We start from the raw sequence: 26,063 nt of genomic DNA, 5'->3' as shown, positions 1-26,063 counted from the left end.
TCTCTCCCGTCTCCGATGTTTTTGAGCCGTGTGGATCATTCTGCTAATGGGTAAAGATGCAGCGGCTGTACAGACTCTCCCCTGTGACAGTAAAGAAAGCCTGTATGGTACTTCCAGGTATGGGGGCGGGGGCATATGACCACCTCCCTATGTCACAGTGTTAGGGTCAGTTATCAGGCATGGGCATTGTCACATGACATCAGAAGTGACATCACTGCTCCCCAGTCACCAGCCAGCAATCGGGGTCTAGCAGTGGTAAGGGGTATCAGTGGGTCGGAGGAAGGGACACTGACTGGCACTATCAGGGGTTTCAGTGGAATTTGTTAAAGGAAAATGTTGGGGAACTTCCCCATGCAGAGGAAGGAAAAGAGTTCAATGTAATGACCCCACCAGCAGGACATTCTCCTCTTCCCGTCACCCCCCCACCACCCACCATCCCCCCACCACCCAGTGCTTTCCTTGGTTGGATATTGAGGTGGAATTAGGAATACGTCATATTTTCTGTCTCCGGGATGCTGTTTTGAACTTTGACCTTTGAAATCAGCTGGTCACATGTTGTGCGCTCAGGCGATAAGTTATAGCCGCTGTGTATAGACAGCTAATACATATTGGGGGGGGATTTACTAAAACTGGAGAGTGCAGAATCTGGTGCAGCTGTGCATGGCAGCCAATCAGCTTCCAGGATTTATAGTCAAAGCTTCATTGAAGAAGCTGATTGGCTCCCATGCACAGCTTCGCCGGGTTCTGCACTCTCCAGTCTTAGTAAATCTCCTCCATAGAGCTCCTCAGCGATCTATTATATTATAATATGGGACAATGGATGCAAAACACATAAATGTCAATTTAGGATAAGTAGCAAATGGCATGAACCCGGTGTGCACACAGACATGCAGACTTCTCTTTGTGTCTTCTAGAAAGCCATTGATCTGGTGACTAAAGCCACAGAGGAGGACAAGAATAAGAACTATGAGGAGGCTCTGAGGTTGTACCAGCATGCTGTGGAGTATTTCCTGCATGCAATCAAGTGTAAGTATGTCCTTACTGGGTGACAATGGTCGGCTGTACATGGTGCCAGTATAAGGAGGAGGAGGGAGTGGCGGCCTACACTAGGAAGAGTCATTGGGTGGCATGAGTGGCATATACAGTATATAGCCCCCTACGTGAAGAGGGTATATATAGAGGGTATATATAGATTATATACAGTATAGCCCTCTAGGTGAAGAGGGTATATATAGAGAGGATATACAGTATATAGCCCTCTAGGTGAAGAGGGTATATATAGAGAGGATATACAGTATAGCCCTCTGGGTGAAGAGGGTATATATATAGAGAGGATATACAGTATATACCCCCCTAGGTGAAGAGGGTATATATAGAGAGGATATACAGTATATAGCCCCCTAGGTGAAGAGGGTATATATAGAGAGGATATACAGTATATAGCCCTCTAGGGGAAGACGGTATATATATATATATAGAGAGATATACAGTATATAGCCCTCTAGGTGAAGAGGGTATATATAGAGAGGATATACAGTATATACCCCCTAGGTGAAGAGGGTATATAGAGAGGATATACAGTATATACCCCCCTAGGTGAAGAGGGTAAATATAGAGAGGATATACGGTATATACCTCCCTAGGTGAAGAGGGTATATATAGAGAGGATATACGGTATATACCCCTCTAGGTGAAGAATTGTCGGGATACGTAGAGCACCAATCAGGCTTACAAAGGATTCCTAGGCACCTTGGACTGATCATTGGGGGGGCATGGACTGATCATTGGGGGGGCATGGACTGATCATTGGGGGGGGGGGGCACATTACGTACAATGGGGGGGGATGGAATTGGGACGATCGCCTGTTTGTAATAATTTGTGTTCTGCCAATAGATGAAGCTCACAGTGACAAGGCAAAGGAAAGTATCCGAGCCAAGTGCATGCAGTATCTGGACCGAGCGGAAAAGCTCAAGGATTACTTGAAAACAAAGGACAAGCAGGGCAAGAAACCGGTTAAGGAGTCCCAAAATGAGAAGGGGTGAGGTATTCCTATCTCTGTACATGGAATGAGGAGGGGTGAGGTATTCCTATCTCTGTACACGGAATGAGGAGGGGTGAGGTATTCCTATCTCTGTACACGGAATGAGGAGGGGTGAGGTATTCCTATCTCTGTACATGGAATGAGAAGGGGTGAGGTATTCCTATCTCTGTACATGGAATGAGAAGGGGTGAGGTATTCCTATCTCTGTACATGGAATGAGAAGGGGGTGAGGTATTCCTATCTCTGTACACGGAATGAGAAGGGGTGAGGTATTCCTATCTCTGTACATGGAATGAGGAGGGGTGAGGTATTCCTATCTCTGTACATGGAATGAGAAGGGGTGAGGTATTCCTATCTCTGTACATGGAATGAGAAGGGGTGAGGTATTCCTATCTCTGTACATGGAATGAGAAGGGGGTGAGGTATTCCTATCTCTGTACACGGAATGAGAAGGGGTGAGGTATTCCTATCTCTGTACATGGAATGAGGAGGGGTGAGGTATTCCTATCTCTGTACATGGAATGAGAAGGGGGTGAGGTATTCCTATCTCTGTACACGGAATGAGGAGGGGTGAGGTATTCCTATCTCTGTACACGGAATGAGAGGGGTGAGGTATTCCTATCTCTGTACATGGAAGGAGAAGCGGTGAGGTATTGGGGTGGGTTTGTTGGCGTGCGCAGCGCAGAGTACATTGTGAAGAGATGGGGCGGTTTGTTGGCATGCGCAGTGCAGAGTACACTGTGATGAGTGTAACGGATCAACCAGCACCCCGACCAGGTACCTCCGTTCACAGATGCTCCTAGTGCTTCCCGAGGGCTCCAAGCACTCCACCAGACACCGTAACCACTTCAGACCACACAAACTGCCGCAGCTTGGTTGGGGTCTCGCCGTCTCCTACCCACCCTGGACCTACGACAAGGCTCCAGGATCCCGTGGGTGAACCTCTCTTTCCCCAGAGAGTGCAGCAGAACAAGCTCTTACAAGAGCTCAGTGATTATCTAAGGGAGTATGGAAGACCATAGCAATCCCTTGCAGCAGATTCACCCAATAAGAGACAGGACTCTAGATTGAGGGTGAAGTAATGCTAGAACAACTTTATTGAACAAGAAACGGACTTGTATACAGTTTTCACCCACAAGGTTACTGCCCAGGTGGACCTTGTTGAAGACTGGACGTTACATTCACAATCCAATAGGAACAGAGTTTTACACTCCCATACAGTGTACACAATCCCTCCCCTCTGGCTGATTACAGAAGCATACAGTGGGTACGGAAAGTATTCAGACCCCCTTAAATTTTTCACTCTTTGTTATATTGCAGCCATTTGCTAAAATCATTTAAGTTCATTCTTCTTCCTCATGAATGTACACATAGCACCCCATACTGACAGAAAAACACAGAATTGTTGACATTGTTGCAGATTTATTAAAAAAGAAAAACTGAAATATCACATGGTCCTAAGTATTCAGACCCTTTGCTGTGACACTCATATATTTAACTCAGGTGCTTTCCATTTCTTCTGATCATCCTTGAGATGGTTCTACACCTTCATTTGAGTCCAGCTGTGTTTGATTATACTGATTGGACTTGATTAGGAAAGCCACACACCTGTCTATATAAGACCTTCCAGATCACAATGCATGTCAGAGCAAATGAGAATCATGAGGTTAAAGGAACTGCCTGAAGAGCTCAGAGACAGAATTGTAGCAAGGCACAGATCTGGCCAAGGTTACAAAAAGATTTCTGCTGCACTTAAGGTTCCTAAGAGCACAGTGGCCTCCATAATCCTCAAATGGAAGACGTTTGGGACGACCAGAACCCTTCCTAGAGCTGACCGTCCGGCCAAACTGAGCTATCGGGGGAGAAGAGCCTTGGTGAGAGAGGTAAAGAAGAACCCAAAGATCACTGTGGCTGAGCTCCAGAGATGCAGTCAGGAGATGGGAGAAAGTTGTAGAAAGTCAACCATCACTGCAGCCCTCCACCAGTCAGGGCTTTATAGCAGAGTGGCCCGACGGAAGCCTCTCCTCAGTGTAAGACACATGAAAGCCCGCATGGAGTTTGCTAAAAAACACCTGAAGGACTCCAAGATGGTGAGAAATAAGATTCTCTGGTCTGATGAGACCAAAATAGAACTTTTTGGCCTTAATTCTAAGCGGTATGTGTGGAGAAAACCAGGCACTGCTCATCACCTGTCCAATACAGTCCCAACAGTGAAGCATGGTGGTGGCAGCATCATGCTGTGGGGGTGTTTTTCAGCTGCAGGGACAGGACGACTGGTTGCAATCGAGGGAAAGATGAATGCGGCCAAGTACAGGGATATCCTGGACAAAACCTTCTCCAGAGTGCTCTGGACCTCAGACTGGGCCGAAGGTTTACCTTCCAACAAGACAATGACCCTAAGCACACAGCTAAAATAACGAAGGAGTGGCTTCACAACAACTCCGTGACTGTTCTTGAATGGCCCAGCCAGAGCCCTGACTTAAACCCAATTGAGCATCTCTGGAGAGACCTAAAAATGGCTGTCCACCAACGTTTACCATCCAACCTGACAGAACTGGAGAGGATCTGCAAGGAGGAATGGCAGAGGATCCCCAAATCCAGGTGTGAAAGACTTGTTGCATCTTTCCCAAAAAGACTCCTGGCTGTATTAGATCAAAAGGGGGCTTCTACTAAATACTGAGCAAAGGGTCTGAATACTTAGGGCCATGTGATATTTCAGTTTTTCTGCAACAATGTCAACAATTCTGTGTTTTTCTGTCAGTATGGGGTGCTATGTGTACATTCACGAGGAAGAAGAATGGCTGCAATATAACAAAGAGTGAAAAATTTAAGGGGGTCTGAATACTTTCTGTACCCACTGTATACAGATGAAAGTGTATACAGGAACTAAACTAATTATCTAGCCATCTGGACAGAACAATGTGAGGTCATTAACATTTAACAATGGAACAGACAGGTAAACTTTATCACAATACACATTCCCTTCCAATACACAAACAATAGGGAAGTCTGCGAATGACAGTCTGTGTGTCTCTCTCACAGCCAAGCATGGAATTGGTGTGGTATTAAATCTTCATATTCCTATATGAAGATTTTGCTGACAAATATTGAAGCAATCCAAACCATTACTTATCGGTCTTTCACTCATAGTGACGGTGAGTACAGTCACAAAGAGGAGGAGGGGAGGGGGGGTTTGTTGGCATGCGCAGTGCAGAGTACATTGTGAAGAGGCGAGGCGGGGGGGGGGTTGTTGGCATGCGCAGTGCAGGTTACACTGTGAAGAGGCGGGGGTGGGGTGGTTGTATTGCTGGCTGGGTGGGGTTGTTGTATTGCTGGCTGGGCGGGGGTGGGGTTGTTGTATTGCTGGCTGGGCGGGGGTGGGGTTGTTGTATTGCTGGCTGGGTGGGGTGGGATCAGGAGATCGGTTCCTGGCGATGATATCACTTTGTGAAATGATTTTCCATCTTCCTCTGATCATCTATTGCCATTCATTGGTATTTTCTGTCTCCTGTAGCAGTGATAGTGACAGCGAAGGTGAAAATCCAGAGAAGAAGAAGCTGCAGGAGCAGCTGATGGGTAAGTGGAGCCGCCTAAACGAGGAAATGCATGAAGAGAGGAGGTTTGGGCTAGGATTGGGTGGGATTGGGTGTGATTGGGTGTGATTGGGTGAGATTGGGTGGGATTGGGTGTGATTGGGTGGGATTGGGTGGGATTGGGTGAGGGGGAGATGGGACTGCAGTGATACTAAACCTACAATGTGAAATGCCCTCCTCCCTTCTATTCTTGCCACTGGATTTAATAGAAAAGATGATCTGAGTACTTTCTGTAATGATTGGTCCTCAGAGGTCACATGACGCTTCCCAGGTCTTTCCTGTCCTTGTACTCTGTTGATTTATGAATCTGGGTCTTCACAGCGCTGATTGGTGCTTTGCTGGTCACATGACATTCAGAATAGAGGATAAAAATATAAATGAATAGCAACAAAGTGTTTTCAAGCTTCACACAAATCTGTATTTCAGAGCAAATGATTATTCTATTGGTACAATAAAATGGTGTAGGCGGAGTTTAAAGTGGTACTAAAGTCTCTCTACTTACCTGTCTGACACGCCTACATCGGCTTCTTCATTGGCTGAGCAGGAGGCCGTAACCCCGACACTCGGAGACTGGCCCGGCACTGTATGCTGAGCTGTGCATGCGCAGCAGGCTTGTAGGGGGATTTATTAAAGACGCCGTACAATAAAAGCCTGCTCCGTTTTTTACAGCCGCACTTTAGCTCTGCTTTAAGTTGACTGAAAATAGCTTTCACTTTATTCACACTGTAAAGAGATCTGGAGGAGGTTCTACCAATCACAGGCTCTGTCACGCCCCTCCAGCCTTTCTCTATGGTGTGTATGTGCTGGAACTAACAGGGAGGTGAAGCCTCCATCAGTCACCATCTTATATCCCACCCCCATTAGAGTTTAGCAGTATGAGGACATGGAGGAGGAGGGAGCGGAGTGTCATGCACAGGGGGGGGGCTCACTAGAGATGGCAGTCCCTGGCGGGCTCGCTAGAGATGGCAGTTCCGGGGGGGCTCACTAGAGATGGCAGTCCCTGGGGGGGGCTCACTAGAGATGGCAGGCCCAGGGGGGGCTCACTAGAGATGGCAGGCCCTGGGGGGGGTGCTCACTAGAGGTGGAAGTCTCCGGGGGGAGGGGGCTTACTAGAGAGGGCAGGCCCCAGGGTGCTCACTAGAGATGGCAGGCCAAGGGGGGGGGGGCTCACTAGTAGAGCTGCACGATTAATCGTATGAAAATCGCGATCTCGATTCACCCCCCCCTGACGATCTAAGCCTGACATATGCTCGATTCTTTGCATAGCTGAGGGAGCAGAGAAAACAGCTGTGGAAAACTCCCAGTAACTATAAACAAAATGATTACATTGTATCTTTTCTTTCCCTCTGCCAGGGAGAACGGAAGTTTAACCTCTTCTGACACTTGTTGCTTGCAAGTTAAAATCATTTTTTTTTGCTAGAAAAGTACTTAGAACCCCCAAACATTTTATGTATTTTTTTTAGCAGAGACCCTACAGAAAAAAATGGCGATTGTTGTAATATTTTATGTCACACTGTATTTGTGCAGCAGTCTTTTAAACGCAATTAATAAACTTTAATGAATAAAAAAAAAAAAACGGAACAGTAAAGTTATCCCAATTTTTTTTGTTACACAGAGAATCGTGAGAGAATCGTGATCTTTATTCAAAGCTAAAAAATCGTGCAGCTCTACTCACTAGAGATGGCAGTGCCCGAAGGCAGGGGGGGCTCACTAGAGATAGCAGGCGGGGGGGGGGCTCACTAGAGATGGCAGTGCCTGGGGGGGGGCTCACTAGAGATGGCAGGCGGGGGTGGCTCACTAGAGATGGCAGTTTCCTGGGGGGGGGGCTCTCTAGAGATGGCAGTGCCCGAAGGCAGGGGGGGCTCACTAGAGATAGCAGGTGGGGAGGGGCTCACTAGAGATGGCAGGCGGGGAGGGGCTCACTAGAGATGGCAGGTGGGGAGCTCACTAGAGATGGCAGGTGGGGAGCTCACTAGAGATGGCAGGTGGGGAGCTCACTAGAGATGGCAGGCGGGGAGGGGCTCACTAGAGATAGCAGGTGGGGGGCTCACTAGAGATAGCAGGTGGGGAGCTCACTAGAGATGGCAGGCGGGGAGGGGCTCACTAGAGATAGCAGGTGGGGAGGGGCTCACTAGAGATGGCAGGCGGGGAGGGGCTCACTAGAGATAGCAGGTGGGGAGGGGCTCACTAGAGATGGCAGGCGGGGAGGGGCTCACTAGAGATAGCAGGGGGGGGGGGCTCACTAGAGATAGCAGGTGGGGAGGGGCTCACTAGAGATAGCAGGGGGGGGGGGCTCACTAGAGATGGCAGGCGGGGAGGGGCTCACTAGAGATGGCAGGCCATGGGGGGTGTGAAATGAAGTGTGGTGTGATGAGCAGCTATGAGTTTCCTGTTCTGATCATGTGACTTGGACCTTCTCATTGTCCCCATTCCTCTATAGGTGCCATCGTCATGGAGAAGCCAAACGTCCGGTGGAACGATGTGGCCGGATTGGAAGGTGCAAAGGAAGCTTTGAAAGAGGCTGTGATATTACCCATTAAATTCCCTCATCTATTCACAGGTCCGTATTTCCCATAAAACTCCGATTCCTCAACAACTCTCTGTATTGGCATAGAACCTTCTAGAAGCTTCCATAGTGTTCTGATGGCAGACATTTCATTTACCTATAAATGGCCCGGTTATGGTATATTCCTCTCATACACTATACTGGAACCCGTCATGGGATTAGAAGGGTGCTGCCACCATTCCTGACTGGTCCCAGTGTACAACTTGTATGAGCTATGGGACCAGTCACAGTCCTGAGGTCTTTATTCTTCGATGATCACATGGAAAAGCAATGTTCCAGGACCATGCAGGCCCCCCTCCCCCGCATGTGATGACTGAGGAAGGGTTCAATATTAACCACTTTACCACCGGAGGATTTTGCTGTCTTACGTCCAGGCCACTTTTTGCGATTCGGCGCTGTGCGACTTTAACTGACAATTGCGCGGTCGTGCCACGCCGTACCCAAACGAAATGTACGTCCTTTTTTCCCACAAACAGAGCTTTCTTTTGGTGGTATTTGATCACCTGTGTGATTTTTTATTTTTTGCGCTATAAACAAAAAAAGAGCGTAAGTTTTGAAAAAATAACAATATTTTTAACATTTTTTTTATATGAAATTCCCCCCAAAAAAACAATTTTTTTAAAAATTTTTGGCCAATTTGTTTTCTGCTACATATGTTTGGTAAAAAAAATCGCAATAAGCGTATTTTGATTGGTTTGCGCAAAAGTTATTGCGTTTACTAACTAAGGGAAAGATTTTTGTCATTTTTGGTGTTTTTTTTTTTTTTAACGAGTAATGGCGGCAGTCTGCGATTTTTTTTTTTTTTTTTTTTTTTGCGGGACTGCGACATTGCGGCGGACAGATCGGACCCTTAACTGACATTTTTGACGCTTTTGGGGGTACCAGTGACATTACTGCAGTAATCAGTGCTATACATATGCACTGTTACTGTAAAAAGGACACTGGCAGGGAAGGGGTTAATTTTATTGGAGAGGGAGGGGTTAATATATGCCTGGTGCTTATTAACGTGTGGGGGGGGGAGGGGACTGAGTGACACAGGGACAGATCGGATGTCCAGCTATGCTGAACCCTGCAATCTGTCACTCCCTGTCACTTAGGAGATCCATCCGCTCTGTTTACACAGGCGGGCGGATCTCCAAACTGGATTCCCCGACGATCGGGGCAGAGCAGCGGCGATCGCTGCCGCTCCTCCCCTGGCCCGACTCCCGCTGTGAATGAAAACAGCGGGAGCACACCTCTGGCGGCGAGCGAGCGCCGCCTACAGGGGGAGGAGTCTAGCGACGTAGGTCTACGTCGTCAGACCTACAAGAGCCACTTTGCTGCAGTAGCAGCACAGTGGCTAGTGTTAAAGTGGTTAAACACTTTGCACTTATGGTCAAACTTTATATAAATCAAGCAGCTGAACACCACATTATGGTCCTAAATCAGACCACAGACTATAACTTCTGGGAACCCAGGAAGGAGTTGGTCAGCTGAGGGTGGATGTAGGGGGTGTGTGCTAATGAGGTCAGCTGAGGGTGGCTGTAGGGGGTGTGTGCTAATGAGGTCAGCTGAGGGTGGATGTAGGGGGTGTGTGCTAATGAGGTCAGCTGGGGGTGGATGTAGGGGGTGTGTGCTAATGAGGTCAGCTGAGGGTGGATGTAGGGGGTGTGTGCTAATGAGGTCAGCTGAGGGTGGATGTAGGGGGTGTGTGCTAATGAGGTCAGCTGAGGGTGGATGTAGGGGGTGTGTGCTAATGAGGTCAGCTGGGGGTGGATGTAGGGGGTGTGTGCTAATGAGGTCAGCTGAGGGTGGATGTAGGGGGTGTGTGCTAATGAGGTCAGCTGGGGTGGATGTAGGGGGTGTGTGCTAATGAGGTCAGCTGAGGGTGGATGTAGGGGGTGTGTGCTAATGAGGTCAGCTGAGGGTGGATGTAGGGGGTGTGTGCTAATGAGGTCAGCTGGTGGTGGCTGTAGGGGGTGTGTGCTAATGAGGTCAGCTGGGGGTGGATGTAGGGGGTGTGTGCTAATGAGGTCAGCTGGGGGTGGATGTAGGGGGTGTGTGCTAATGAGGTCAGCTGGGGGTGGATGTAGGGGGTGTGTGCTAATGAGGTCAGCTGAGGGTGGATGTAGGGGGTGTGTGCTAATGAGGTCAGCTGGGGGTGGATGTAGGGGGTGTGTGCTAATGAGGTCAGCTGAGGGTGGATGTAGGGGGTGTGTGCTAATGAGGTCAGCTGAGGGTGGATGTAGGGGGTGTGTTCTAATGAGGTCAGCTGAGGGTGGCTGTAGGGGGTGTGTGCTAATGAGGTCAGCTGAGGGTGGATGTAGGGGGTGTGTGCTAATGAGGTCAGCTGGGGTGGATGTAGGGGGTGTGTGCTAATGAGGTCAGCGGAGGGTGGATGTAGGGGGTGTGTGCTAATGAGGTCAGCTGGGGTGGATGTAGGGGGTGTGTGCTAATGAGGTCAGCTGAGGGTGGATGTAGGGGGTGTGTGCTAATGAGGTCAGCTGGGGGTGTGTGCTAATGAGGTCAGCTGGGGGTGGATGTAGGGGGTGTGTGCTAATGAGGTCAGCTGGGGGTGGATGTAGGGGGTGTGTGCTAATGTGGTCAGCTGAGGGTGGATGTAGGGGGTGTGTGCTAATGAGGTCAGCTGGGGGTGTGTGCTAATGAGGTCAGCTGGTCAACTCCTTCCTGTGTCATGACCTAAAGTCTGTCCAGGAAGTAAGGCAGAAGTAATGGAAACGTGTTTTTAGTCATCCATGAGGACAGTGAGGTAAGTGTAGAATAAATGGAAAGCGGTTTTATTTTTGTAAAGTACATTATTCTATATTGATACATCGGGGGGTTGGAATTTACAAGAAAAAAAAGGTGAATTTTGCCTTTAGGTCTGCATAGTAAATGTAAATTATCTTCACATGGGGCACCCAAGAAACTTTCTTAGACAAGAAGGTTATTTGCACCTTGTGGGGTCTGCTCTTATATTTGCACCTTGTGGGGTCTTCTCTTATATTTGCACCTTGTGGGGTCTGCTCTTATATTTGCACCTTGTGGGGTCTTCTCTTATATTTGCACCTTGTGGGGTCTGCTCTTATATTTGCACCTTGTGGGGTCTGCTCTTATATTTGCACCTTGTGGGGTCTTCTCTTATATTTGCACCTTGTGGGGTCTGCTCTTATATTTGAACCTTGTGGGGTCTGCTCTTATATTTGCACCTTGTGGGGTCTGCTCTTATATTTGCACCTTGTGGGGTCTTCTCTTATATTTGCACCTTGTGGGGTCTTCTCTTATATTTGCACCTTGTGGGGGTCTTCTCTTATATTTGCACCTTGTGGGGTCTTCTCTTATATTTGCACCTTGTGGGGTCTTCTCTTATATTTGCACCTTGTGGGGTCTTCTCTTATATTTGCACCTTGTGGGGTCTTCTCTTATATTTGCACCTTGTGGGGTCTGCTCTTATATTTGCACCTTGTGGGGTCTGCTATTATATTTGCACCTTGTGGGGTCTGCTCTTATATTTGCACCTTGTGGGGTCTTCTCTTATATTTGCACCTTGTGGGGTCTGCTCTTATATTTGCACCTTGTGGGGTCTTCTCTTATATTTGCACCTTGTGGGGTCTGCTCTTATATTTGCACCTTGTGGGGTCTGCTCTTATATTTGCACCTTGTGGGGTCTTCTCTTATATTTGCACCTTGTGGGGTCTGCTCTTATATTTGCACCTTGTGGGGTCTTCTCTTATATTTGCACCTTGTGGGGTCTGCTCTTATATTTGCACCTTGTGGGGTCTGCTCTTATATTTGCACCTTGTGGGGTCTGCTATTATATTTGCACCTTGTGGGGTCTGCTCTTATATTTGCACCTTGTGGGGTCTTCTCTTATATTTGCACCTTGTGGGGTCTGCTCTTATATTTGCACCTTGTGGGGTATTCTCTTATATTTGCACCTTGTGGGGTCTGCTCTTATATTTGCACCTTGTGGGGTCTTCTCTTATATTTGCACCTTGTGGGGTCTGCTCTTAGGCAGCGCATGCAGCTAGTTTAGTGTGGGTGACAGGTTCACTTTAAATCAGCAACTTCCTCCCTGAGTTGTCATCATGTGACCCCCCCTCCCCCGTTCTTCTCTCCAGGAAAGCGAACCCCCTGGCGTGGTATTTTGCTGTTTGGACCCCCAGGAACAGGAAAATCTTACCTGGCCAAAGCTGTAGCAACCGAAGCCAACAACTCCACCTTCTTCTCCGTGTCGTCCTCTGACCTGATGTCCAAGTGGCTGGGAGAAAGTGAGAAGTAAGTAGGGTTAAAGGACAACTCCTCCCAAAACCCATCCCCCACCAATTACTCTACATGTCTTTCATCTTTAATCTTTTAAATGTTTTTTGGGGTTTTCAACTCCTCAGCTACCGATATGCAAGAGGGTTACACCCTAAATCTGGCCATACACGATGCAATCTCCTTTATGTCTGAAATGTGTGTAATAATAAGAATATATATTGTAGAGTATTCCTGTATATCTGCTGAGGGGGGCGGAGTCACTCATTCACTTCTCTGCAAACTGGCTTTTTACAACAAAGAAGCCAAGAAAAGTCTAGAAAATGTGGAATGGAGGCCAAAGATCCGACTGCGGCCTGAGAATAATACATTATGAAGTGTTTAGCATTTATTTAACCATTTGCTGCCAGGCGACTTTGAGTGGATATACCCGGACAATGGCTGCATGCTTCATCCCGGCATCTTTTTATACAGCTGGCAGAACTCTTTCTTGTAAAAGCAATCCTAGCAGATAAATAGCAGCTGGATTCCTTTTACATGCAGCAGGGGGGGTCCTTCTTTTAAACTGCCACTTATAGATCATATAATGTGCGTAGTTTGTCGCCGTTCCACAGGTGTACACAATTGTAAAGCGTGATATGTTGGGAATTATATTGGGTTTTTGTGCATTAAAATTCATTCAAATTTATTTTTTTTTTAAGTTGTGTTTAAACAACAGCTGCACAAATCCCGCGTGACCTCGGACACGGACCCCTTTTCATTGGACAGGGGCTGGATGGGGGCGGGAGCTGCTGGAGTTAAAGCGGAGTTCCTCCAAAATGTGGAACTTCCGCTGATTTGCTTCCCCCCCCCCCCCCCTCTTCGATGCCACATTTGTCACCTTTCATGGGGGGAGGGGGAACAGGTATCTGTTTTTGACAGGTACCCTTCCCCACTTCCGGGAGACAGCGGCGTCCCTCAGAAGTTCGGCCTCCTTCCGCCAGTGAGACAGCGCCACACACTTTGCGCATGTGCAGTGGGGTACTGGCTGTGAGCTGAAAGGCTTTACTGCCGGATTCCCTTAAAATGAATGGCGGTGGCAGCACCCGGCAACCGATCCGAAAACCAGCGAAGGTGCCGACATTGGGGGCTCCCTGGATAGGTAAGTGTCTGTATGTTAAAAGTCGGCTACAGGATTTGTATTATACGGGATTTGTATTATACAGGGTTTGTATTATACGGGGTTTGTATTATACGGGATTTGTATTATACGGGGTTTGTATTATACGGGGTTTGTATTATACGGGGTTTGTATTATACAGGGTTTGTATTATACGGGGTTTGTATTATATGGGGTTTGTATTATACAGGATTTGTATTATACAGGATTTGTATTATACAGGGTTTGTATTATACGGGGTTTGTATTATACGGGGTTTGTATTATACAGGGTTTGTATTATACAGGATTTGTATTATACAGGATTTGTATTATACAGGGTTTGTATTATACGGGGTTTGTATTATACGGGGTTTGTATTATACGGGATTTGTATTATACGGGGTTTGTATTATACGGGGTTTGTATTATACGGGGTTTGTATTATACGGGGTTTGTATTATACGGGGTTTGTATTATACGGGGTTTGTATTATACAGGGTTTGTATTATACAGGATTTGTATTATACAGGGTTTGTATTATACAGGGTTTGTATTATACGGGGTTTGTATTATACGGGATTTGTATTATACGGGGTTTGTATTATACGGGGTTTGTATTATACGGGGTTTGTATTATACAGGGTTTGTATTATACGGGGTTTGTATTATATGGGGTTTGTATTATACAGGATTTGTATTATACAGGATTTGTATTATACAGGGTTTGTATTATACAGGGTTTGTATTATACGGGGTTTGTATTATACGGGATTTGTATTATACGGGGTTTGTATTATACGGGGTTTGTATTATACGGGGTTTGTATTATACAGGATTTGTATTATACAGGGTTTGTATTATACGGGGTTTGTATTATACGGGATTTGTATTATACGGGGTTTGTATTATACAGGGTTTGTATTATACAGGGTTTGTATTATACGGGGTTTGTATTATACAGGGTTTGTATTATACGGGGTTTGTATTATACGGGGTTTGTATTATATGGGGTTTGTATTATACAGGATTTGTATTATACAGGATTTGTATTATACAGGGTTTGTATTATACAGGGTTTGTATTATACAGGGTTTGTATTATACGGGGTTTGTATTATACGGGGTTTGTATTATATGGGGTTTGTATTATACAGGATTTGTATTATACAGGATTTGTATTATACAGGGTTTGTATTATACAGGGTTTGTATTATACAGGGTTTGTATTATACGGGGTTTGTATTATACATGGTTTGTGTACGGGATTTGTATACGGGGTTTGTATTTGGGATTTGCGTACGGGGTTTGTATTATACGTGGTTTGTGTACGGGATTTGTGTACAGGGTTTTGTATTTGGGATTTGTAGCTGCTGACTTTTCATTTTTTTCCCCCAGCTGGAACACATTAAACAGAAGGTGATTGGTTGCCGGGCGATTCTAGCAACCAATCACCAGCCTGCTAATGTGAAAAGTTAACTTCAGCCCTTCCCACTGGGGACACTACAAAGGGGGGGGGTGGAGGGGACAGAGGACACTGCTTTGGGGGGCACAGGAAACTGGTATGGGGGAAAGGGGCACAGAGGACTCTATAGGGGTGATGTGAAGGGGGACAGAGGACACTGCAATTGTGGGTTACCCTATTAGGGTCCCCTTCTCACTTGGGGACAGGGACCCCATCTCCAGACCATGCGAGCTGGGTGCCAGGATGGGGGAGGGGGCAGTAGAATCCCAATCCCCAGTCACATGCTCCCTCGGGATGAACTGGTTTTGCATTAGTGAATCATCTGTAAATTGCGGGAAATCTGTCCTGTTTTATTATTTTAGGATTATTATCATCTTCATTTATTAGCGGGTGAATGCGGCCCTCCATACATTCACATACATTGAATCCGGCCCTCCATACATTCACATACATTGAATGCGGCCCCTAAGTGGAATAAGGTTGCTGACCTCTGCTTTGTATATAGTGTATATATAATGTGTATATAATGTGTATATAATGTGTATATAATGTGTATATAATGTGTATATAGAGTGTATATAATGTGTATATAATGTGTATATAATGTGTATATATAATGTGTATATAGTGTATATATAATGTGTATATAGAGTGTATATAATGTATATATAATGTGTATATAATGTGTATATAGAGTGTATATAATGTGTATATATAGTGTATATATAATGTATATATAATGTGTATATAGAGTGTATATAATGTATATATAATGTGTATATAGAGTGTATATAATGTGTATATAGAGTGTATATAATGTGTATATAGAGTGTATATAATGTGTATATAGAGTGTATATAATGTTTGGGGGTTCAGAAAATCCTGATTGTCCCATGTGAGAAGTATCTGGAAAGGGGGCGGGTCTTCAATTGGGGAAAAGGTAATAGTGATATTATTGTACAGCAGAATCCATTCACAGATATTTGGCAGCATACAGCCGGCGTTCCTGCCTTGTACTGGTAGTGCACTCACTCCTAATCACATGATCATTGTGACAGCCAATCAGTGATCACATGATCCGTAAGACTGCCTCTGCCTCCCGGCGTTAAGAAATCTTTAGGGGTCGGCAGGAGCCAGCAGCAAGGGATTAATAAAGCATTCACTGCAATACTGATAGCAGACATCTCTGTGTATAACAGGCTGGTATAGTGAACCTGTCTCTGTGTATTACAGGCTGGTATAGTGAACCCGTCTCTGTGTATTACAGGCTGGTATGGAGAACCTGTCTCTGTGTATTACAGGCTGGTATAGAGAACCTGTCTCTGTGTATTACAGGCTGGTATAGTGAACCTGTCTCTGTGTATTACAGGCTGGTATAGTGAACCTGTCTCTGTGTATTACAGGCTGGTATAGAGAACCCGTCTCTGTGTATTACAGGCTGGTATGGAGAACCTGTCTCTGTGTATTACAGGCTGGTATGGAGAACCTGTCTCTGTGTATTACAGGCTGGTATAGAGAACCTGTCTCTGTGTATTACAGGCTGGTATAGTGAACCTGTCTCTGTGTATTACAGGCTGGTATAGTGAACCTGTCTCTGTGTATTACAGGCTGGTAAAGAACCTGTCTCTGTGTATTACAGGCTGGTATAGTGAACCTGTCTCTGTGTATTACAGGCTGGTATAGTGAACCTGTCTCTGTGTATTACAGGCTGGTATGGAGAACCTGTCTCTGTGTATTACAGGCTGGTATAGAGAACCTGTCTCTGTGTATTACAGGCTGGTATAGTGAACCTGTCTCTGTGTATTACAGGCTGGTAAAGAACCTGTCTCTGTGTATTACAGGCTGGTATAGTGAACCTGTCTCTGTGTATTACAGGCTGGTATAGTGAACCTGTCTCTGTGTATTACAGGCTGGTATGGAGAACCTGTCTCTGTGTATTACAGGCTGGTATAGAGAACCTGTCTCTGTGTATTACAGGCTGGTATAGTGAACCTGTCTCTGTGTATTACAGGCTGGTATAGAGAACCTGTCTCTGTGTATTACAGGCTGGTAAAGAACCTGTCTCTGTGTATTACAGGCTGGTATAGTGAACCTGTCTCTGTGTATTACAGGCTGGTATAGAGAACCTGTCTCTGTGTATTACAGGCTGGTATAGAGAACCCGTCTCTGTGTATTACAGGCTGGTATAGAGAACCTGTCTCTGTGTATTACAGGCTGGTATAGTGAACCTGTCTCTGTGTATTACAGGCTGGTATAGAGAACCTGTCTCTGTGTATTACAGGCTGGTATAGAGAACCTGTCTCTGTGTATTACAGGCTGGTAAAGAACCTGTCTCTGTGTATTACAGGCTGGTATAGAGAACCTGTCTCTGTGTATTACAGACTGGTATAGAGAACCTGTCTCTGTGTATTACAGGCTGGTATAGAGAACCTGTCTCTGTGTATTACAGGCTGGTATAGGGAACCTGTCTCTGTGTATTACAGACTGGTATAGAGAACCTGTCTCTGTGTATTACAGGCTGGTAAAGAACCTGTCTCTGTGTATTACAGGCTGGTATAGAGAACCTGTCTCTGTGTATTACAGGCTGGTATAGAGAACCTGTCTCTGTGTATTACAGGCTGGTATAGAGAACCTGTCTCTGTGTATTACAGGCTGGTATAGAGAACCTGTCTCTGTGTATTACAGGCTGGTATAGTGAACCCATCTCTGTGTATTACAGGCTGGTATAGAGAACCTGTCTCTGTGTATTACAGGCTGGTATAGAGAACCTGTCTCTGTGTATTACAGGCTGGTATGGAGAACCTGTCTCTGTGTATTACAGGCTGGTATAGAGAACCTGTCTCTGTGTATTACAGGCTGGTATAGTGAACCTGTCTCTGTGTATTACAGGCTGGTATAGTGAACCTGTCTCTGTGTATTACAGGCTGGTATGGAGAACCTGTCTCTGTGTATTACAGGCTGGTAAAGAACCTGTCTCTGTGTATTACAGGCTGGTATAGAGAACCTGTCTCTGTGTATTACAGGCTGGTATAGAGAACCTGTCTCTGTGTATTACAGACTGGTATAGAGAACCCGTCTCTGTGTATTACAGGCTGGTAAAGAGAACCCGTCTCTGTGTATTACAGGCTGGTAAAGAGAACCCGTCTCTGTGTATTACAGGCTGGTAAAGAGAACCTGTCTCTGTGTATTACAGGCTGGTAAAGAACCTGTCTCTGTGTATTACAGGCTGGTATAGAGAACCTGTCTCTGTGTATTACAGGCTGGTATAGTGAACCTGTCTCTGTGTATTACAGGCTGGTATAGAGAACCTGTCTCTGTGTATTACAGGCTGGTATAGAGAACCTGTCTCTGTGTATTACAGGCTGGTATAGAGAACCTGTCTCTGTGTATTACAGACTGGTATAGAGAACCTGTCTCTGTGTATTACAGGCTGGTATAGAGAACCTGTCTCTGTGTATTACAGACTGGTAAAGAACCTGTCTCTGTGTATTACAGGCTGGTATAGAGAACCTGTCTCTGTGTATTACAGGCTGGTATAGAGAACCTGTCTCTGTGTATTACAGGCTGGTATAGAGAACCTGTCTCTGTGTATTACAGACTGGTAAAGAACCTGTCTCTGTGTATTACAGGCTGGTAAAGAACCTGTCTCTGTGTATTACAGGCTGGTATAGAGAACCTGTCTCTGTGTATTACAGGCTGGTATAGAGAACCTGTCTCTGTGTATTACAGGCTGGTATGGAGAACCCGTCTCTGTGTATTACAGGCTGGTAAAGAACCTGTCTCTGTGTATTACAGGCTGGTATGGAGAACCTGTCTCTGTGTATTACAGGCTGGTATAGAGAACCTGTCTCTGTGTATTACAGGCTGGTAAAGAACCTGTCTCTGTGTATTACAGGCTGGTATAGAGAACCTGTCTCTGTGTATTACAGGCTGGTATAGAGAACCTGTCTCTGTGTATTACAGGCTGGTATAGTGAACCTGTCTCTGTGTATTACAGGCTGGTATAGAGAACCTGTCTCTGTGTATTACAGGCTGGTATAGAGAACCTGTCTCTGTGTATTACAGGCTGGTATAGAGAACCTGTCTCTGTGTATTACAGGCTGGTATAGAGAACCTGTCTCTGTGTATTACAGGCTGGTAAAGAACCTGTCTCTGTGTATTACAGGCTGGTAAAGAACCTGTCTCTGTGTATTACAGGCTGGTATAGAGAACCTGTCTCTGTGTATTACAGGCTGGTATAGTGAACCTGTCTCTGTGTATTACAGGCTGGTATAGAGAACCCGTCTCTGTGTATTACAGGCTGGTAAAGAACCTGTCTCTGTGTATTACAGGCTGGTAAAGAACCTGTCTCTGTGTATTACAGGCTGGTATAGAGAACCTGTCTCTGTGTATTACAGGCTGGTATAGAGAACCTGTCTCTGTGTATTATAGGTTGGTATGGAGAACCTGTCTCTGTGTATTACAGGCTGGTATAGAGAACCTGTCTCTGTGTATTACAGGCTGGTATAGAGAACCTGTCTCTGTGTATTACAGGCTGGTATAGTGGTGAACCTGTCTCTGTGTATTACAGGCTGGTATAGAGAACCTGTCTCTGTGTATTACAGACTGGTAAAGAACCTGTCTCTGTGTATTACAGGCTGGTATAGAGAACCTGTCTCTGTGTATTACAGGCTGGTATAGAGAACCTGTCTCTGTGTATTACAGGCTGGTAAAGAACCTGTCTCTGTGTATTACAGGCTGGTATAGAGAACCTGTCTCTGTGTATTACAGGCTGGTATAGAGAACCTGTCTCTGTGTATTACAGGCTGGTATAGAGAACCTGTCTCTGTGTATTACAGGCTGGTATAGAGAACCTGTCTCTGTGTATTACAGGCTGGTATAGAGAACCTGTCTCTGTGTATTACAGGCTGGTATAGAGAACCTGTCTCTGTGTATTACAGGCTGGTATGGAGAACCCGTCTCTGTGTATTACAGGCTGGTATAGAGAACCTGTCTCTGTGTATTACAGGCTGGTATAGAGAACCTGTCTCTGTGTATTACAGGCTGGTATGGAGAACCTGTCTCTGTGTATTACAGGCTGGTATAGAGAACCTGTCTCTGTGTATTACAGGCTGGTATAGAGAACCCGTCTCTGTGTATTACAGGCTGGTATAGAGAACCTGTCTCTGTGTATTACAGGCTGGTATGGAGAACCCGTCTCTGTGTATTACAGGCTGGTAAAGAACCTGTCTCTGTGTATTACAGGCTGGTATAGAGAACCTGTCTCTGTGTATTACAGGCTGGTATAGAGAACCTGTCTCTGTGTATTACAGGCTGGTATAGAGAACCTGTCTCTGTGTATTACAGGCTGGTATAGAGAACCTGTCTCTGTGTATTACAGGCTGGTATAGTGAACCTGTCTCTGTGTATTACAGGCTGGTATGGAGAACCTGTCTCTGTGTATTACAGGCTGGTATGGAGAACCTGTCTCTGTGTATTACAGGCTGGTATAGTGAACCTGTCTCTGTGTATTACAGGCTGGTATGGTGAACCTGTCTCTGTGTATTACAGGCTGGTATGGAGAACCTGTCTCTGTGTATTACAGGCTGGTATAGAGAACCTGTCTCTGTGTATTACAGGCTGGTATAGAGAACCTGTCTCTGTGTATTACAGGCTGGTATAGAGAACCTGTCTCTGTGTATTACAGGCTGGTATAGAGAACCTGTCTCTGTGTATTACAGGCTGGTATAGAGAACCTGTCTCTGTGTATTACAGGCTGGTATAGAGAACCTGTCTCTGTGTATTACAGGCTGGTATAGTGAACCTGTCTCTGTGTATTACAGGCTGGTATAGAGAACCTGTCTCTGTGTATTACAGGCTGGTATAGAGAACCTGTCTCTGTGTATTACAGGCTGGTGTAGAGAACCTGTCTCTGTGTATTACAGGCTGGTATGGAGAACCTGTCTCTGTGTATTACAGGCTGGTATAGTGAACCTGTCTCTGTGTATTACAGGCTGGTATAGTGAACCTGTCTCTGTGTATTACAGGCTGGTATAGTGAACCTGTCTCTGTGTATTACAGGCTGGTATAGAGAACCTGTCTCTGTGTATTACAGGCTGGTATAGAGAACCTGTCTCTGTGTATTACAGGCTGGTATAGAGAACCTGTCTCTGTGTATTACAGGCTGGTATAGAGAACCTGTCTCTGTGTATTACAGGCTGGTAAAGAACCTGTCTCTGTGTATTACAGGCTGGTATAGAGAACCTGTCTCTGTGTATTACAGGCTGGTATAGAGAACCTGTCTCTGTGTATTACAGGCTGGTATAGTGAACCTGTCTCTGTGTATTACAGGCTGGTATAGAGAACCTGTCTCTGTGTATTACAGGCTGGTATAGAGAACCTGTCTCTGTGTATTACAGGCTGGTATGGAGAACCTGTCTCTGTGTATTACAGGCTGGTAAAGAACCTGTCTCTGTGTATTACAGGCTGGTATAGTGAACCTGTCTCTGTGTATTACAGGCTGGTATGGAGAACCTGTCTCTGTGTATTACAGGCTGGTAAAGAGAACCCGTCTCTGTGTATTACAGGCTGGTATAGAGAACCTGTCTCTGTGTATTACAGGCTGGTATAGAGAACCCGTCTCTGTGTATTACAGGCTGGTATAAAGAACCTGTCTCTGTGTATTACAGGCTGGTATAGAGAACCTGTCTCTGTGTATTACAGGCTGGTAAAGAACCTGTCTCTGTGTATTACAGGCTGGTATAGAGAACCTGTCTCTGTGTATTACAGGCTGGTATAGAGAACCTGTCTCTGTGTATTACAGGCTGGTATAGTGAACCTGTCTCTGTGTATTACAGGCTGGTATAGAGAACCTGTCTCTGTGTATTACAGGCTGGTATAGTGAACCTGTCTCTGTGTATTACAGGCTGGTAAAGAACCTATTTGAATTAGCACGACAACACAAGCCTTCCATCATTTTCATCGATGAGGTGGACTCCCTCTGCGGCTCTCGGAATGAGAATGAAAGTGAAGCTGCCCGCAGAATCAAGACGGAGTTCCTGGTGCAGATGCAAGGTGCGGAGTGCTTCCTTTATTGACTAAGAACTGTCCCCCTATAACCGGAACTAAGAACTGTCCCCCTATAACCGGGACCAAGAACTGTCCCCCTATAACCGAAACTAAGAACTGTCCCCCTATATCCGGAACTAAGAACTGTCCCCCTATAACCGGGACCAAGAACTGTCCCCCTATAACCGAAACTAAGAACTGTCCCCCTATATCCGGAACTAAGAACTGTCCCCCTATATCCGGGACCAAGAACTGTCCCCCTATAACCGAAACTAAGAACTGTCCCCCTATATCCGGAACTAAGAACTGTCCCCCTATATCCGGAACTAAGAACTGTCCCCCTATATCCGGAACTAAGAACTGTCCCCCTATAACCGGGACCAAGAACTGTCCCCCTATAACCGGGACCAAGAACTGTCCCCCTATAACCGGGACCAAGAACTGTCCCCCTATATCCGGGACTAAGAACTGTCCCCCTATAACCGGGACTAAGAACTGTCCCCCTATAACCGGGACCAAGAACTGTCCCCCTATAACCGGGACTAAGAACTGTCCCCCTATAACCGGGACTTAGAACTGTCCCCCTATATCCGGGACTAAGAACTGTCCCCCTATAACCGGAACTAAGAACTGTCCCCCTATAACCGGGACTAAGAACTGTCCCCCTATATCCAGAACTAAGAACTGTCCCCCTATATCCGAGACCAAGAAGTGTCCCCCTATAACCGGGACCAAGAACTGTCCCCCTATATCCGGGACTAAGAACTGTCCCCCTATAACCCGGGACTAAGAACTGTCCCCCTATAACCGGAACTAAGAACTGTCCCCCTATAACCGGGACTAAGAACTGTCCCCCTATAACCGGGACCAAGAACTGTCCCCCTATATCCAGAACTAAGAACTGTCACCCTATAACCGGGACCAAGAACTGTCCCCCTATAACCGGAAATAAGAACTGTCCCCCTATAACCGAAACTAAGAACTGTCCCCCTATAACCGGAACTAAGAACTGTCCCCCTATAACCGGAACTAAGAACTGTCCCCCTATAACCGGGACTAAGAACTGTCCCCCCTATAACCGGGACCAAGAACTGTCCCCCCTATAACCGGGACCAAGAACTGTCCCCCCTATAACCGGGACCAAGAACTGTCCCCCTATATCCAGAACTAAGAACTGTCCCCCTATATCCGAGACCAAGAACTGTCCCCCTATAACCGGGACCAAGAACTGTCCCCCTATATCCGGGACTAAGAACTGTCCCCCTATAACCGTGACTAAGAACTGTCCCCCTATAACCGGGACTAAGAACTGTCCCCCTATAACCCGGGACTAAGAACTGTCCCCCTATAACCGGAACTAAGAACTGTCCCCCTATAACCGGAACTAAGAACTGTCCCCCTATAACCCGGGACTAAGAACTGTCCCCCTATAACCGGAACTAAGAACTGTCCCCCTATAACCGGAACTAAGAACTGTCCCCCTATAACCGGGACTAAGAACTGTCCCCCTATAACCGGGACCAAGAACTGTCCCCCTATATCCAGAACTAAGAACTGTCACCCTATAACCGGGACCAAGAACTGTCCCCCTATAACCGGAAATAAGAACTGTCCCCCTATAACCGGGACCAAGAACTGTCCCCCTATATCCAGAACTAAGAACTGTCCCCCTATATCCGAGACCAAGAACTGTCCCCCTATAACCGGGACCAAGAACTGTCCCCCTATATCCGGGACTAAGAACTGTCCCCCTATAACCGTGACTAAGAACTGTCCCCCTATAACCGGGACTAAGAACTGTCCCCCTATAACCCGGGACTAAGAACTGTCCCCCTATAACCGGAACTAAGAACTGTCCCCCTATAACCGGAACTAAGAACTGTCCCCCTATAACCCGGGACTAAGAACTGTCCCCCTATAACCGGAACTAAGAACTGTCCCCCTATAACCGGGACTAAGAACTGTCCCCCTATAACCGGGACCAAGAACTGTCCCCCTATATCCAGAACTAAGAACTGTCACCCTATAACCGGGACCAAGAACTGTCCCCCTATAACCGGAAATAAGAACTGTCCCCCTATAACCGAAACTAAGAACTGTCCCCCTATAACCGGAACTAAGAACTGTCCCCCTATAACCGGAACTAAGAACTGTCCCCCTATAACCGGGACTAAGAACTGTCCCCCCTATAACCGGGACCAAGAACTGTCCCCCCTATAACCGGGACCAAGAACTGTCCCCCCTATAACCGGGACCAAGAACTGTCCCCCTATATCCAGAACTAAGAACTGTCCCCCTATATCCGAGACCAAGAACTGTCCCCCTATAACCGGGACCAAGAACTGTCCCCCTATATCCGGGACTAAGAACTGTCCCCCTATAACCGTGACTAAGAACTGTCCCCCTATAACCGGGACTAAGAACTGTCCCCCTATAACCCGGGACTAAGAACTGTCCCCCTATAACCGGAACTAAGAACTGTCCCCCTATAACCGGAACTAAGAACTGTCCCCCTATAACCCGGGACTAAGAACTGTCCCCCTATAACCGGAACTAAGAACTGTCCCCCTATAACCGGAACTAAGAACTGTCCCCCTATAACCGGGACTAAGAACTGTCCCCCTATAACCGGGACCAAGAACTGTCCCCCTATATCCAGAACTAAGAACTGTCACCCTATAACCGGGACCAAGAACTGTCCCCCTATAACCGGAAATAAGAACTGTCCCCCTATAACCGGGACCAAGAACTGTCCCCCTATATCCAGAACTAAGAACTGTCCCCCTATATCCGAGACCAAGAACTGTCCCCCTATAACCGGGACCAAGAACTGTCCCCCTATATCCGGGACTAAGAACTGTCCCCCTATAACCGTGACTAAGAACTGTCCCCCTATAACCGGGACTAAGAACTGTCCCCCTATAACCCGGGACTAAGAACTGTCCCCCTATAACCGGAACTAAGAACTGTCCCCCTATAACCGGAACTAAGAACTGTCCCCCTATAACCCGGGACTAAGAACTGTCCCCCTATAACCGGAACTAAGAACTGTCCCCCTATAACTGGGACTAAGAACTGTCCCCCTATAACCGGGACCAAGAACTGTCCCCCTATATCCGAGACCAAGAACTGTCCCCCTATAACCGGGACCAAGAACTGTCCCCCTATATCCGGGACTAAGAACTGTCCCCCTATAACCGTGACTAAGAACTGTCCCCCTATAACCGGGACTAAGAACTGTCCCCCTATAACCCGGGACTAAGAACTGTCCCCCTATAACCGGAACTAAGAACTGTCCCCCTATAACCGGAACTAAGAACTGTCCCCCTATAACCCGGGACTAAGAACTGTCCCCCTATAACCGGAACTAAGAACTGTCCCCCTATAACTGGGACTAAGAACTGTCCCCCTATAACCGGGACCAAGAACTGTCCCCCTATATCCAGAACTAAGAACTGTCACCCTATAACCGGGACCAAGAACTGTCCCCCTATAACCGGAAATAAGAACTGTCCCCCTATAACCGGGACTAAGAACTGTCCCCCTATAACAGTGACTAAGAACTGTCCCCCTATAACTGTGTCCCACATAACACAATGCCGCTCTCTTCCCCCAGGTGTTGGCAATAACAATGATGGGATCCTTGTCCTCGGAGCTACAAACATCCCCTGGGTGCTGGACTCTGCCATCCGAAGAAGGTGAGAGCGCCATCTGCTGCCTGCACTGGTGTGCTGCAGAAAGACAAACTCCAACAAACGTGGGTTTTTTTGGTTTGTTTTTGGATAGAGAGGGGGAAGGGTTTGTACCTCTGGAAGGTTTTTATTGCTGTCTTTGTCCCAATAGCAGGGTGTCCTGGGAAATGAATTGGCAGACGGGGAGAGGGATGTTGTACAATGACAGAAAATATAAATCTATAAAAATAATTGGTCTTTATTATTGATGGGAGAATAGAGATACTGACAGTACATAGCATTGA

General features: G+C 46.5%; 1 protein-coding gene across 1 annotated transcript in view; it reads left to right on the top strand.

Annotated features, from left to right (window-relative positions):
* The first annotated feature begins 918 nt into the window (after positions 1 to 918).
* VPS4A (vacuolar protein sorting 4 homolog A) overlaps positions 919 to 26,063 on the top strand; it is a 35,102-nt gene continuing 9,957 nt past the window's right edge. The window contains exons 1-7 of the mRNA XM_082276396.1: positions 919 to 1,026; positions 1,894 to 2,038; positions 5,556 to 5,617; positions 8,075 to 8,194; positions 12,301 to 12,457; positions 21,945 to 22,093; positions 25,704 to 25,785. Of these exons, the coding sequence (XP_082132522.1) occupies positions 1,941 to 2,038; positions 5,556 to 5,617; positions 8,075 to 8,194; positions 12,301 to 12,457; positions 21,945 to 22,093; positions 25,704 to 25,785 (668 nt within the window). The 5' untranslated portion in view covers positions 919 to 1,026; positions 1,894 to 1,940. The remainder of the gene's footprint in view (positions 1,027 to 1,893; positions 2,039 to 5,555; positions 5,618 to 8,074; positions 8,195 to 12,300; positions 12,458 to 21,944; positions 22,094 to 25,703; positions 25,786 to 26,063) is intronic.

This window comes from Pelophylax lessonae, assembly GCF_965119305.1.
Source record: "Pelophylax lessonae genome assembly, contig: HAP1_SCAFFOLD_588, whole genome shotgun sequence".
Classification (NCBI taxonomy): domain Eukaryota; kingdom Metazoa; phylum Chordata; class Amphibia; order Anura; family Ranidae; genus Pelophylax; species Pelophylax lessonae.
Note: the sequence above shows the minus strand (reverse complement) of the source record. Positions and strands in the feature narration are given on the sequence as shown.